The sequence below is a fragment of the Nannospalax galili genome, unplaced genomic scaffold, assembly GCF_000622305.1.
Source record: "Nannospalax galili isolate Female #2095 unplaced genomic scaffold, S.galili_v1.0 scaffold115, whole genome shotgun sequence".
NCBI lineage: Eukaryota > Metazoa > Chordata > Mammalia > Rodentia > Spalacidae > Nannospalax > Nannospalax galili.
In genome coordinates, this window is record NW_008340588.1 from 6,894,678 (window position 1) to 6,909,884 (window position 15,207).

At 40.8% G+C, this 15,207-nt stretch overlaps 1 protein-coding gene across 2 annotated transcripts in view; it reads right to left on the reverse strand.

Moving 5' to 3' along the window:
- Positions 1-3,554: 3,554 nt before the first annotated feature.
- The window catches only part of Mfsd6 (major facilitator superfamily domain containing 6), a 109,795-nt gene continuing 98,142 nt past the window's right edge, over positions 3,555-15,207 (reverse strand). Inside the window, exons 4-8 of one of the 2 annotated variants that reach the window (XM_008835618.3) lie at positions 10,914-11,075; positions 9,956-10,054; positions 8,508-8,788; positions 5,864-5,888; positions 5,571-5,712 (exon numbers count right to left, since the gene is read on the reverse strand). In XM_008835618.3, the coding sequence (XP_008833840.1) occupies positions 5,702-5,712; positions 5,864-5,888; positions 8,508-8,788; positions 9,956-10,054; positions 10,914-11,075 (578 nt within the window). In that variant the 3' untranslated portion in view covers positions 5,571-5,701. Of the gene's footprint in view, positions 5,713-5,863; positions 5,889-8,507; positions 8,789-9,955; positions 10,055-10,913; positions 11,076-15,207 lie in introns of both variants that reach the window. The other variant, XM_008835617.2, reaches the window with a different exon arrangement.

Sequence of the window (15,207 nt, forward strand, 5' to 3'; positions counted from 1 at the left end):
GATCACTTGCTGTTCTCCCGAGTTCGTAGCCCAGCACCCACATGGTCGCTCACAACTATCTGTAACTCCAGTTCCAGGGAATTGGAACACCCTCTTCTGGTCTCTTGGGCACTGCATGACATGGGTGCACTTACATACATGCACATAAAATAAAATACATGCACATAAAATAAAAATAATAAAATATTTTAAAAAATTTTAAAGATCTTTAAACCATTTAATGACCATTCAGCAGCATGCCATACTCCACAGGTGGGTGACAGTTGTCTTTGTTTCACAGCTTCATAGGCGTGCACTTGCGCAGCACAGCAGAACCCTTTGCTGTGCTCTTGCTTATGCTAGGTGTTTCACACTCACTCACTGTTACCGAGAACTTGGACCGTTTGATGCCAAATGTGTAGGTGAGGAGCAGCGTGGGTGGTCGTGCTCAAACAATTATGTCATTCAAATGTTATTTTTAAAGGAGTTTGAGACACATTTTACAATAACAAAAAAATTCTTTGTGAATTAATTTGCCAATAATACTTAGGGCTGAATTGTAGGGGAGTGTCCATGTGAAAATATTTGAATTTATGACTTAAAATCATGAATAGCTGATAAATTGCATCAGCATATCTGAACATGTGGATGAATTAAGACCTTGAAATGATGTAAAAGAAAACTCCAATAGGATCACGTGATTTTCTATGGGCTCATTCCCCAGAATTAGATATGCAGTTTTTAGATGAGCTTTTTTGTCCAGTTGAAGAAAGCAGGATCCTGTGCATAGGTAACAGAGTGGAGGTGGGGTTTGATGAAGCCTGCAGTAAACCAAGTATCTTCAGGTGACCCCAGGAACAAGCTGCCTTCCCAGACTCCCCACTGGGTGGCACTGCACTGATGAGGGCCTCTTTCACTCGAGCTGGATTTTTGTTATTGCACTAGAAGACCCATCTCCCATTAGCCAGTTCACACTTCATTTAGTGATCAAGGGCCAAAATATAACTGGCATAAGGATAAAAACACTCAAGACTGACAACCAGCAGATTATCCCTCAGAAGACATGTTTGTTTATAAGGGATCAAATGATAAGGTTGCTTGGTTATCAGAAACAGAAGCAAGGAAGTTTATTATATAGTTGACATGTTTGATGCTATTGGGCCAGGGTCAAATGCCCACATCTGAGGGGATGATGTACCCAACCTGTTGGCAAGACCACTCCTTCCTTTATCCAAGCCCTGCCAGCTGGTAGTTTTCTGTCTTTTGTTGATAACCCAGGAGCCCACCTCCTTCCAGGAGGCATATTTTACTCAGATATATTAAAAAATCTACAGTCTTTCTCTGACTCAGGAGTCAAGTTGTCTCTTTATATAAATTTGTGTGTTTTTGCTATGATCTCTAGATGTGATACCTCAGGGGGTCATCAAAGATTTGAGATAGGCACAATTACCAGCACAAATCCTGGAAAATATATTCATTGGGATAGCTGATTTATTATTATTATTATTTAAGTAATTTCAGAGATTTAGTCCATTCTTCAAAAGTAGTGATCAAACTGGGCATGGTGGTACACGCCTTTAGTCCAGCACCTGGGAGACAGAGGCAGGGGGATTTCTGTGAGATCAAGGCCACTGATCACTGGTCTATAGAGTGAGTTCCAGGCCAGCTGAAGCTACAGGGAGACCCTGTCTTTAAAAAGTAGTGATGGGAAGGACAGGATCCACACTGGAAATCACCGTGCAGAGCTGGGCACTTTCATCTCTTCATCTGAACATCATCATTCTGTGCTATATTATTTCCATTTTGTAGCTGATGACTCGCAAAAGGTAAGAGGGTCTATTTGAGCCCCAGCATTTGTGCTTCAGGGCCCATGCCTTTTCTGCTTTGTCTGCTGCCATCTTTTTAAAAGTGTTAAGGGCTGGGGGCTGGGGTATAGTTCAGTGGATGTGCCTCTAGGGTCAATGCATTCGAGTGGTGACTGTATCTTTTTTTTTTTTTTTTTTTTGGCCTTTTTGAGACAGGGTCTCCCTGTAGCCACAGCTGTCCTGGAACTCACTATGTAGACCAGGCTAGCCTTGAACTCACAGAGATCCCCCTGCCTCTGCCTCCCAAGTGCTGGGATTAAAAGTGTGCACCACCACGTCTGGCTCCAAATTGGTACTTTTCAAGCTCAGAGGTGATGGGTGAGTTTTCCCTTAGTTCATTACAAGTAATACTTGTGTAAGATTCACTAAAAAGACTACAAAATACATTTTTTTTTTTTGTCTTTTTGAGACAGGGTCTCCCTGTAGCCCCAGCTGGTCTGGAACTTGCTGTGTGGACCAGGCTGGTCTCGAACTCACTTCAGCTTTGCTGAAACAGCGCAAGTATGGTTTAGGGTTTAGAAGTAGCTCGTGTCTTGTCTCAGTGTACCAAAAGGCTGAATTTCTGGATAGAAAGTAATTTTTCTTATAATCATCTCTGTCATAAGCACACCTTCATCTTCACAGAATAATGTAATTAAGGGTCCAAATGCTCTTGCAGATGTTGAGCAAGTGCAGGCCCTGAGACCTCCCACAGGGACCTCTTGCCCTGTGTCTGTGCTGTCCAGTATGGAAGCTATGCTTCACAGGCAGCTGTGTAAAATCAGAGCTCTAATTCTTCAGAGGCACCAGGCATATTGCAAGTATTTAAAAGTCACATGCAACTCATGACAGCCACACTAGACAGCAGAATAGAGAATTCACCTTCCCAGTAGGTTATATTGGACAATGCTGTGCTACATGACTATTGCCTGGAGATGGCTGAGTTTGAAGGTTTCTGAAAATTTCTAGAAATCCAAAGTAGAAACACAAGCACATGGATCAGACTCATATGGCTAAGGGCTGGGCTGTCTTGGGGACTGCTTTGCCAAAAAAGAAGCAATGAGTGCCTTCCCCTTCCCCAGGGATGGAGAAGGTGCTAGGTAGACAAGGGCTTTGGCATTAGCAAGATTTGGGTTTGAATCCTGACTCTGACCATGATCTCATAACTTAAGCTTTGTTAGCTTCAGGGTCCTCATATTTAAAACAGCGATAGTGACATGTGCCAGGTAGAGTTTTTCTAAGGGAAAAATGATTACCTTAGCACACAACAAGCACCCAGTAACCCCGGATGGTGTTCTCTTTTCGCAGATTATCTACTTAATTCTCAATTGGCTGGGAGGCATGTTGCTTAGGCAGTGGTCCCAGTACCAGGAGTAGCCCATGCCTCAGTAGTATCAGAGCTGCAAGTCTTCCGGAAGTTTTAGCCAACTGCCTGCTTTTTGTGGCCACAGCAGGACTGCTAGAATAGGAATTCCTATGAAGTCCTTGGGTTTTCAGGTGAACTGCCCATACCATTGTTCTGCTTACGGCTTTAAGGAATAGTCACTTAATTAGCAGCTAGCCTCTTCCAGTAACACACACAGCACTCTAGGGTAATTTACTGTTTCTATGACTGGACTGACTGTAAGGGAAACAGGAGGGAGTCATTAAGGCAGTGATTACCAGCCTGGGCTTTGTGATACCCCTGAGTATTTGCAGGGTTCTCAGGGGTTATAAAATTCTCAGATCACGTTTAATTCGAATTCACTTTAATATTTTTTTAAGTGGCATATGGCACTTTGAGGACAGGAAGAAAAAGTCACAAAGTCCACAAACTCATGAAGGTATCAGCTCAAAAGGCTGGAAATTACTGCATTGTTGAATCAACGCTCACAGTAAACAGTTCATAACAAAGGCATGTTGAATTTGGTCTCATTCATTACAGAGCAAAGGACTTTTACTTGTTTGGTCACATTTTTCATTTAAGAAATATTTAAAAATGATGTTTACTTTTTATTTCAACATGTCCTCTGTGCATTTCCAAAACAGCAGGCTTTTCAAAGAAACATATCAGAACTGTAAACACAAGATACAAGGTTCTGACTCCCTCTAGTCAGTTTCACAAATTCACATACTGTACATTCATAGGTGGGGTTCAGCCTATCACCCACTTCTTCACTTCTGCAATTACACAAGCATAATAAATACATCTGATTTTAAAGGTCACTTAAAATGAGTCATGATAATTGACAGTACAGTACAGTTCAAGTGCAAAAATAACTATTTGCTTCATTCTATTTCAGTTATTTTAAGCTGTGTTTTGTGGGGAAGCTAGACATCTAAGTGAGGAATTTTTTTCTTCCAGATGCAGGGTTGAACAGAACTGTGCCAAAGAGAAACTGTCCCTTTATAGCTGATCCTGTCTACTCAGGGTCAGAGGCCAAGGTGAGCTTCCGATTCTAACCATTCCTTACTCTCTTGTGATTGCTCATCCGTGCCATCTGTACTTTCTTTGAGCTAAAGCAGAATTCCCTTCTCCATAGGCCTCCCTAGATTTCCTTACAACCTCTGCTTTCTTTTCTAGCAGCAAGATGTATGTGTAATCACCTAGCCATTGCTCTGACTATGGTAGTAATATGTATAGTTGCATCCCTAAGCCTGAAGGTTCCAGTGTCTGACTACGGTTTCTTGGGAAAGAACATGCTAGGATTTGTTTCTTCAGTCATTAAAAAGTACTTCTTATTCCCATAATTCCCATTCTTGGCTTCCTATTTACCACTTCACAAACCACCAACCTACTGTGTAATTTTCAAAAATTGTGTCCCTCCCTCAGGCACTTAGATCTTATACTGTTCTTTATAAATAGTACTGCTTTACTAAAGGAACCCTTAGGAAATCAGCGTTTTGTCTGTTTCATTCCATCAGCTAATCAGAGCCCAAATCAGTATAAAGTGACAGAGGCCATTTACAGTAGTAAACTATTGTCTATCAAGTCTCAGGATACTGGGTTAGTTGCTTTGAAATATTTTCTCAGTTCTGCCTATTTTCACAGCCCATTGAAACCAAAGGCATTTTAAAGCTCAAGTTCACGCACAGTAGTCAATAACAGCTTTTGCTGCCCAAAGAAGTATTTTCTTTATATAACATATGCATATAAAAATATATTTGTTAGAGATATGCAAAGCTTATGATGAAACTTTTTAAAACAAAAAGCATATGTACTACTAACTTTTATCTGGTTCATTTTTAAATAGGTCTTATCATTTTTAAAATGGTTCTCTTGAAGACAAAATTATAGATATATTCTGTTTCTTCTCAGTTTGCATTAAGAACCCACTATTTAGAATAAATAATCAGAAGAGGGAAATTATGTCAATATTCACTTGAGACCCTTTCATTCCCTCCACTTACTTAGTGTAACTGCTTGTTTCCACCCTTACTGCCCTGGCAGAGAAGTCCTGAGATCAGACACTTAACCAACCAAGAACTGGAAGTCTTCACTCAATACCATTTTCTTTTGCATCTCCAGAAGGACTGTGGCAGTTTCTCTTTTCCCACCAACATGTAATGTAGTTCACATGTATGTTGTTTCCACATTAATGAATTTAGATATTTAGAAGCGTGTGCAGTACGGTGTTCCTGTGGGAAGGCATGTTCAGGGTAGGGGGCCTCGCCTTCTGTGTCCTGGCTGAGGTGCCCAGTGCCATGCAGGGTGTGAGATGATCAGGAGCCCTCACTGCTCCCCACTCTCCTCCACATGTGGGGCAGCACTGGGGTGAGCAGGGCTGGACTGTGTTTGAGATGCTGCTGTGTCAGGGGATGGTTGGTTTCTAGGTGGATCAGAGTGAGTCTCACATGGATCAAGCTGGGTTCCACCAGCTGGAGAAATTTCACGATTCTCACTGGTCCCCTGGAAGGAAAAACACAGATGTTCCATGGTGTGAGAAAGAAAATAAATCCAACATATCTTATCAAGTAAGACACAGCACACATGGGGAGATCATCTTGAAGAACCCAGTTCAGGGACCAAGGGATAGACGCATAAGGATAGAATGTCTTACCTTTCGTCTCTTTTCCTAGGTACAACTGCCAGAGCCGCATGAAAAACACAAACACTATAAGCAGGCATAGCTCATGGACAAAGGAACATTATTACCACAGTTCCTGTCACTACTAGGTAAACAACTTACATCAGCAAATATTTACTGAGCACCCCAGCCATGTGGCAAGTCACTGTGCAAGGGCTGGGGATACCCGAAATGCCAGCACTTCTACCACCACAATATTTAAGAGCTGGCAGAGCAGATGTTTCCCAGAAGTGAGTAAATGGGGCTCTCAGCCTCGAGAGAGCCAGGTGAGAATATCTGGTGGTGTCAAGTCATAAATGTATATTTGGAATTTCAAAATAGTCACAAAGAGTTAAATAAGACAGAGCAAGGACTGTAAGCAAACCTTTGTGTAGCCAATGGGGGAACTGTAAAAACACACTGTAGTACATTTTTGTAAAATGCCATATTGATTTTACAAGCCAGGAAACATGATTTTAAGAAATGTTTTTCTCCTGGATTAGTGCCTACCACTTCCATTTCCAATAGTTGATTTTAAGTTTTCATTTCTGTGATTCTGAAATGTAAAACAGGCCTTAGTATAATTCCTTCATAAGAATAGCCACACCATACCTGTAACTGCTAGTTCTTACTAATCTTAACTCATACCAGAAGAAAACCACAAAAATTTTAATGCTGCGTAGGCTACCAGGTATCTGAAAACAAGGGGCTACCAGGTATCTGAAAACAAGGATGAGTCTACAAAGTAATAAAAGTTTTGCTTCAGGTAGCAGGGTCCTCCTCTCTCCTGTTTCACTTTCCTGCTGTAAGGTATAAAAACCTCCAGGTGCTGCTCCCTCTCTAAAGACTAGCTCCCGACTGCCAGAGAGCCATGTGGGTTTATCAGCTTGCTAAGTACAGAGGGCTCTGCACAACTCGCAGTCATGTGGCTATCGGTGAAATATCAGATTTGGTAAAGATATGCAAAGACTTTCCTGTTTATATAGGCAAGATTAATTAAGGTAATTTATACATTTTCTTTTTCTTTTATAAAGATTTAATTTGTGTGTGTGTGTGTGTGTGTGTGTGTGTGTGTGTGTGTGCATGCGCACGAGTATAGGTGTCTCTGGGGGTCATTGTATTCCCTGGAACTGGAGTTATAGACGGTTGTGAGCTGCCTTCCTTGGGTGCTGGGAACTCAACTTAGGCCCTCTACAAGAGCATCAGGCACTCTTAATTGATGAGCCATCTCTGCAACCCTTTTATTTTTAAGTTCTTTTCTTTTTTTTTTTTTTTTTTTTTTTTTTTTTTTTTAGTGATTTCTAAATCCAGAAGTTAAATTAGAGCATAGATGAAGGCACACTGGGGCTGTAGAAGAGTAACAGAAAAACAACGGAAAACATCTTGATGCCTGGCAATGGGAGAGGTCCAAACTCAGGACCATGTGTGGAGTGAGGACCAAGGCTGGCTCTCAGGAGAGGTGAGGGGTCCATTCCAGAGAAGCAATCTTCCCAAGAACAGAATCTGCAAATAACAGAGGCCTCCACTGTCCCCAGAATAAGAGTACTGGATTTTCTTGCAGAGGAGCTGGGTCCAGTTACCAGCACCCATGTGGTGGCCAACAACCAGCTGTAACTTCAGGGGATCCATGTGGTTCTGGCCTCTGCAAGTATTGCATAATATGTGTGTGCTTAAATACATGCAGGCAGGACACTCTTATACATAAAATAAAAATAAATAATTTTTTAAAAATTAAGTGTGTGTGTGTGTGTGTGTGTGTGTGTGTGTGTGTGTGTATACTGTGGTACATGTGTGGAGGTCAGGGAACAACTTGAAGGAATGGATTCTCTCTTGACACATAGGCCCCAGGAAAGGAATTCAGATTATCAGTCTTGGTAGCAAGCACCTTTACCTACAGAGCTACCTCACTCACTCTCCTTCTGATCCTTTTAAGCTACTCTAAATACAGAGCTTGCATGACTTATCAAGAAAATGGAAAAACTAATATAAAAAAGGAGAAGTAGATTATTGCTTTGACCAAACTGTTTACAGAAGTTACATTCATTTTCCAAAGTCAGGATACAGCTTTAGTTATGTAATTACTCATTTTACCAGTGTATCAGTTATGTAATTACTCATTTCCTCAGGAGAGATTACTCCTTTACGAAGAAGTAAAATCACACATTTTATTTTTCAGGTGAGGCCCTTCAAAACTGCTGTTGCTTAAGTTTGGTATCCAGACAGAGCCAAATGAGGGCTCTCGTTGCTAGTGAGTTAATTCAGCAGATATTTATTGCATCCCTGGTATATGTAAAACTTCTACTAGAATTCTGGAATTATAGAGATTAGTAAATACAGTTTCTGAAGGCAAATAGTTTTGCCAAAACTGGGATTTTCTATTCACTGAACTATAAAAGAAGTATGCAAAGTTTGAATAGATTGATTTACTTCTTTCAAGAATTAACACCTTTGTGAAGCTTGTTGACCTCTACAAGACAAATCCTCCTTCTGTGGAACCTAGCAAACACACCTGAAACAGAGCTATCAGAGACTACTGAAATTATTTGTTTGCATGTCTGCTATTTGTGCCAGGCTTCCAGTAAGTATTGATGAATGACACATAACAGAGAAGGTGCTAGCTAGCCCAGCAGAGGGTTACCTGCAAAGGCTGAATCTCAGAAGAGCGGCTGTCTTTCGTCAGTTGCATCATCTCTTTAACTTGGTAAAGTGCGTAGACAAAGGTCACCCAGGGAGAAGAGCTGACACCCCAGGCTGGTTTGTTCACATCCTCCTGTTCTTCCTGGTGCTTGGTTTTCTTGGGTGGAAGTCTGGGCTCAATGCGTGGCATGATATCTTCTGTCTGTTGCTGTACCAAATCGATAGTTGCTATGGGAACAGGACTAGAAGGAACAGGAATCCTTTCTGCCAACATTGTCTTGTCTGGAGAGGAAAATAATGTTAAAATAATTTTTAGAGTTTTTTTTTTAACATATTTAAACAATACACGGTGGTGCACACCTGTAATCCTGCCTATTTGGGGAGGCTGCAAAATGAGAACAATCAGCACTGTTTTTTTTTTTTTTTTCTGGGTAGATCAATGAGATTAAAATATTTCTCTCAGGTTCTATGACAATCAAGTTTTTCTTTTACTAGAAGCACTGCAGGCCCCAAGGCCAATGCCCCTGGAACGATAGGAAACTCAAAACTGACCAGCATTGTACTAGGACCAAAGAGCGAGCAAGAGCATGTGTACTCTGTTGGTTGACCTTCTTCATTAGAAGTTTTATGTAACTTGTTCTCACCTACACATTATATTTGCTATAGCCTTTCTCTCTTAAATTTATTATTTATTTTTTGTGTGTATGTGTATGTTTGTGATCATATGCATGCCACCATGCACATGTGGAGGTTAGAGGACAACTTGTGGGAGTAAGTTCTCTCCTTCCATCATGTGGGTCCTGAGGATCGAACTCAGGTCATCAGGCTTGGTGACAGGTGCTTTTACCTGCTGAGCCATGTCACCTGCCTCTCCCTCCCTTTTTATTTGATAGTTTTAATAAAGTCTATGCCTATCAGGAGAAGCTTGGAGTTTGAAGTTTAGACTTTCTTTTTTTAAAGATGGAGGTAAAGACAGAGCACTCCCTATCCCTAGTAGTAAAATTTCCATACAGTCTTGTATTTGCCTTAAATCTGAAATCCCTTTAGAATCCCACTGAAGTTTAAAATCGATGCTTCCATAGTACCTTGCAACATTAAAACAAAGCCAAGAAAACCTCATCAACTGGTGATCTTTTCAGCACAGTAGGTGTCCTATTTCTAACGTGAGTTCACTGATACATCACTGAGCACATGTAGCACATAGCACCAGAGTTAGTACTTCTGGGTTCCTGAGGGTCATGTGTATCATTCTCATGGGTTTGAGGCAATGCAACCATCAAGGAAGAATGGAGTCAGGCTTGGTGTCACATACCTGCAATCCCAGCACTTGGAGACTGAGGCAGGAGGACTGCAAACTCAAAGCCAGTCTGGGTTACAAAGAGAAGCCCAGTCTCAAACTCCTAACCCTCTACTTCACCCCAAAACAAAGACAAGAAAAGAAATGTTCACCTTCTTCCTCATCTGGCACTGCCAGCCACTGGATCAGGGCAAAGAGCAGGAGGATCACCAGGCAGGCCATGCCAATCCCTCGGAAGGTTGCAGCAGCCCCTTTGAAAACAAGCAGAACAGGCTATAGAGTAATTCTAGGAAATATAGACAGCCTTCATCCCAAACTGTTCTAAAGTTCAGAGACAAGACAGCCCACCTTTCAATGAACCAGGGAAAAGTACCCTTTTGTGAGTTCCATATTGTGGGAAAAATGCAGGGCAGTGTCAGGAGACCCTGGTATTGGTACTGCTTCTCTCAATAAAGGACCATCTTTGAGTACCCTCCATCAAGATACAATATTCAGTGGTGGTCTCTTCATGAAGACCATCTACCTACCTATTAGCAAACAGTCTGTTCCTCTGTAGTTGGAACAGCAGTTTAAATAGTGCTGTAAGTTCACATGTCACAGAGCCCATCTTGCATACATGACTGAGCAATCAACATTCCTGACAGAATAGTCTGATTTCTACCTCAGCCTTTGCTTTTCCAGCAAAGGGGATCTAATGAGGCAGATTGACTGTCACAGCTCTGGTACAACCAAATCCAGAAAATAGTTAAGATTTTTCTGGTTCAAAGCCACCTGGTGGAAAAACAATAATGAATTCTCTTTGGCACTGTTAGGAGCAGGTTTAAAGGTTCTTGCTCTCAACTAAAAGCACGTTTATTTGTGGGTTTTATTTATTTATTTATTTATTGTCTTCTCTGAAGTTCCTGAATCATTTCGTTGAGCTGTTTGCCAGAGGAATAGGTTACAAGCTGGCTCTAACCATCTTAACAACCTAAGCACATGCATTATAATTATGACTATCATGAAATCTAAAAGGAGCCTAGGAATACTTAAGTTCAGTCATACTTCAGATATGACTGGAAAAACCCCCACTTTCCTTAAAGGAGAAAAGAAAGAGAAAGTCATTCTTACCAAAATAATTGACTAGCACACCTCCGATCATGGCACCACATCCTCTCCCCAAACCCAGGTGAAGGCCTTGCAGGATGCCTTGTGCAGATGTCCTCAGTTCTGGGGGAACAGCCGCACTGAGGTAAGAGATGCATGCTGCCCAGATGGCTGCATGTGTCACTCCTGGGCAGGAAGATTGGCAGGAGTGAATGTCTGCTCAAAACCTCTTAGATTACCCCGTTTGCAATGTGAGTTATTTATTTAACCAGGGACTGGTTCTAATATGTAAACACACACACACACACACACACACACACACACACACACACACACACGCACGCGTTTAAGCAAATATATATATTCCATGGTAAAATATATATCACAAAATGTATCATTTAATATTTTTAATATTCTTTGAGGTTTTCATACATGTGTACAGTGTATTTTGATCATCATTTTAATCATTTTAAGAATACAGTTCAGTGGCATCAGGCACGCTCACAATGTTATATAGCTATCACTGCCACCCATCTCTAGGACCTTTTCAGCATCCTAAATAAAAACTCTGTACCCTTTTACTCCTCAAGCAAGCACTGTTCTCCTTTTTTTCTCTATGGATATGGTTGTTCTGGGCATATCATATACGCAGAATCATGCAATATTTGTCCTTTTTGTATCTGGCTTATTTTACTTAGCATAACGTCTTTAAGGTTTATCCACATTGTATTATGTATTTAGAATTTCCTGTCCTTCACCGCACACCTTGAATGCATAATACAGAGACGTCGAGCTGGAACAAAGCTGGAAGCTTCCTTGCTGGTAGCTTTCACAGAAAGTTCTAGAAAGTTCTATACAAGCTGCTGGGATAAAAAAGGTATTGGTGATTTTACCCAACTGTGAATCCTATGAATACTAAGAAACTAATCTGTTAGGCATGGTGTGCCCTCTTGTGCAATAGTGGCACTACTGTTATGGGGGTAATTAACTCCTATGATTGAATTTAAGACCCATTACTCCATTAGAGAGCATGGTACTGTAAACCTGGTCAAAAACTCATGACAGGGGAGATCATAGGCCCTGGGAGGAAATTGAAAACCACTGTATAGCTAAACTGACAGAGTGCCAAGCTGCCTTCTAAATATCTATGTTTATACCAAGACAAACACTACTCTCAGCCTTAGTCAGGGAAACCTCTCTTTCCAGTAAATGGTGGTGTTCACAGACTCATGGTTGCACAAGGTGCAAACACTAAATGAAAGGTGAGTGCACAGGCCTAAACAAGACATTTATGCCATCCATTCTGAGGCATAGGGAACACTGTGGAAGAGGGGGCAGAAAGAATGTAAGAGCTGGAAGACAGGAAGAAGGACTGCAAAATGCCATCTTTGGGACAAGGCACAGCCACTGCAATTACTGTCTCATAGTAACTGTAGGTGCCTGTATTTGGGTTTGCAAAAAATAAATAAATAAATAAATAAATAAATAAATAAATAAATAAATAAATGGGCCCCTTGACAGGCAGGAATGGATGAGGAGGTACTGGGGGGCCTACCCCTCTCTGCTGAACTATTTGGACTGACAGATTCAAAAATCACTGCCTTGTTATGTACTCACTGATTAACCCCCTCACCCCAAAGAATCCAATGGATAGTTCCCATCCAATGGTGACAGTGGCCCTGGTTAAATTAAATAGGTCACAAACAAAATTAAAAGGGACTGGTAGAGATGGGGGTGGGTGGTTTAATAGGAATAGGGGGGAGTTAAGAGAGGGTGTGGGGTAGAGAGAGTAATCAGAATATATTATATATGTTTGAAATTGTCAAAAACTAAAATTAATATAAAAAAGAATTTCCTGACCTTTTAAAGTCTAATAATCCTCCATTGCTGCTTGTTTCCATCTTTTGACTACTATGAACAATACTTAAATATTGGTTACCCAAGTATCTGCAAATAGATACTTGCATGCTGATGTTTATACAGCTAGAAGTGGCATTGTTGGTTCACGTTCATTATGCTTAACATTTTGAAGAACTATGAAACTGTTTACCATAGTAGCTATACTATTTCATATTTCCACCAGAAATGCACAAGCTAGCTAGCTTCTCCACATCCTTTCCAGAACTTATTCTTTTGAATTCCTTCTATACTAGCAATCCTAGTGAGTATGAAGTAATATCTGCTGTGTTTTTGACTTGCGTTCCCATGACTAGTGATGCTCAGTGTCTTTAGGTGTTTCTTGGCCATCTTTATATCTTCTTTGGAGAAATATCAAGTTCTTTGCTGATTCAAACTGAAAATTTTACTATTCCTGGAATCAGAAGAGTACTCAGATCGTTTTGTGGAATATTATAAAATAATTAGCCCTAGTACTAAGCAGGATCTAGTCTTACCTGAGCAACCTTAAAAGGAAGGCCCAGAAGGTTCACAGTTCCAGAGTAACTTGGCTATGTACCAAAGCAAAGCTCAAGAATATTTAGAGGACTATAGCTCCATCAGTGTAGTGGCTCTGATCTCAGCAGACCACCAGAGAATGCCTAGTTCTGGCCTCCCTCTGGCAGAGGGCCTGAGAATGCAGGGGACTGCCTAAGAACCCCTGGATTCTGCCTCCACATGGTGGTGAGCATCCCCAAATTGTGCCATACCCATCCCCCTACCTGGGATTTTGTGAGGCCCCTCCCAAGGCCCCAGGGCAGATCTGGCTTTGGTAGGCTAAAGCTGAGATCCCAGCAGACAACCTGAGAGGTTGGACTGCCTGAGAGCACCCAGATCCTGCCTCCACGTGATGAAGGAAGCCCGAGTGTACCTGACTGGAATCTGAATTGGGCTTCTGTGGGTATTCCTAAATAGCTGATCTGAAGCCATCAGTTCCCTCCAAATTAAACCTGAGAGAATCTGAACTCTGTACCAACCAGCTTTACATAACCAATAAAGAAAGGATCTAGGCACCCAGATAATCCAAACAGAAGCATACTTCAACTTAATTCTCATATCAGAATCATAAACAACAAAAGAAATTTACATGACAAGATCACAATGAAAGAATAATAAAATGGAAAGCCAAAACACTATATCCCCACCAAACTCCACCAATTCCATAGAAGAGTTCTACAAGCAAAACCCCCTAGAGATAACCCAGGACACTGAATTTAAAAAAACAATCATAAACATGATCAAGGAATTCAACAAATTTAAAGAACAAACAAACGAATCAAAGAACTAAAAGAAGATGGGGATAAACTTCTGAATGAATCCACAAAAGAGAAACACTGAAGAAAACTCAGGCAGAAATGAAGAGGGAAGTGCAAAACTCAATGAGCCAACTTGAAACAACAGGGGAGAACCTCACCGCTAGAATGAATGAAATGGAAAACAGAATATCAACACTGGAAGATAAAGTTCAAGAACTGGACCACTCAAGCAAAGATTATGGAAAATTTAAAAAATACAGGAATGGAATATGCAAGAGATATGAGAGACCATGAAATGACCAAGTCTATATATCACAGGAATAGAGGAAGGAGAAGAATTTCAGGTTAATGGTGTTGACCAGATCTTAAACAGGATTGCAGAAGAGAATTTCCCAAAATTAAGGAAAGACATCCCCATACAAATACAGGAAGCACATAGAACACCAAATAGACAGGATCAGAAAAGAAACTTCCCATGACATATCATAGTGAAAACACTAAATGTATAGAAAAAAGAGAGAACACTGAAAGCAGCAAAAGAAAAACAACAAGTCACATACAAAGGAAAGCTCATCAGAATTACAGCTGACTTATCAGTGCAAACTATGAAAGCCAGAAGAGCCTGGACCAGGTATTTCCAGTTCTACATGACAATAGCTGTCAGCCCAGAATACTTTACCCAGCAAAATTGTCTATTATAGTTGAGGGGGAAATAAAAATCTTCCATGATATGAAAAGCCTGAAAGAATACATGTCCACAAAATCAACCCTTTAAAGAATACTTGAAGTAATACAGAGAGCAGAGAGAAATAACTATACCCCAGGGGCAACAAAAGAAAATAAATAAAGGTATAATCAAAGAAACACAAAATTAGACAGAGAACACAAATAGCAACCAAAACGATGGCAACCAATACACATCTTTCAATAATAACCTTAAATATCAAAGGACCTGAACTCCCCAGTCAAAAGACACAGGCTAGCTGAATGGATTAAGAAACAAAATCCATCTCTTTGCTGTCTACAAGAAACCCATCTCACCTCAAGGACAGGCACTACCTTAAGGTAAAAGGATGGAAAAGAATATTCCAAGCAAATGGCACTAAGAAACAAGCAGGGGTTGCAAT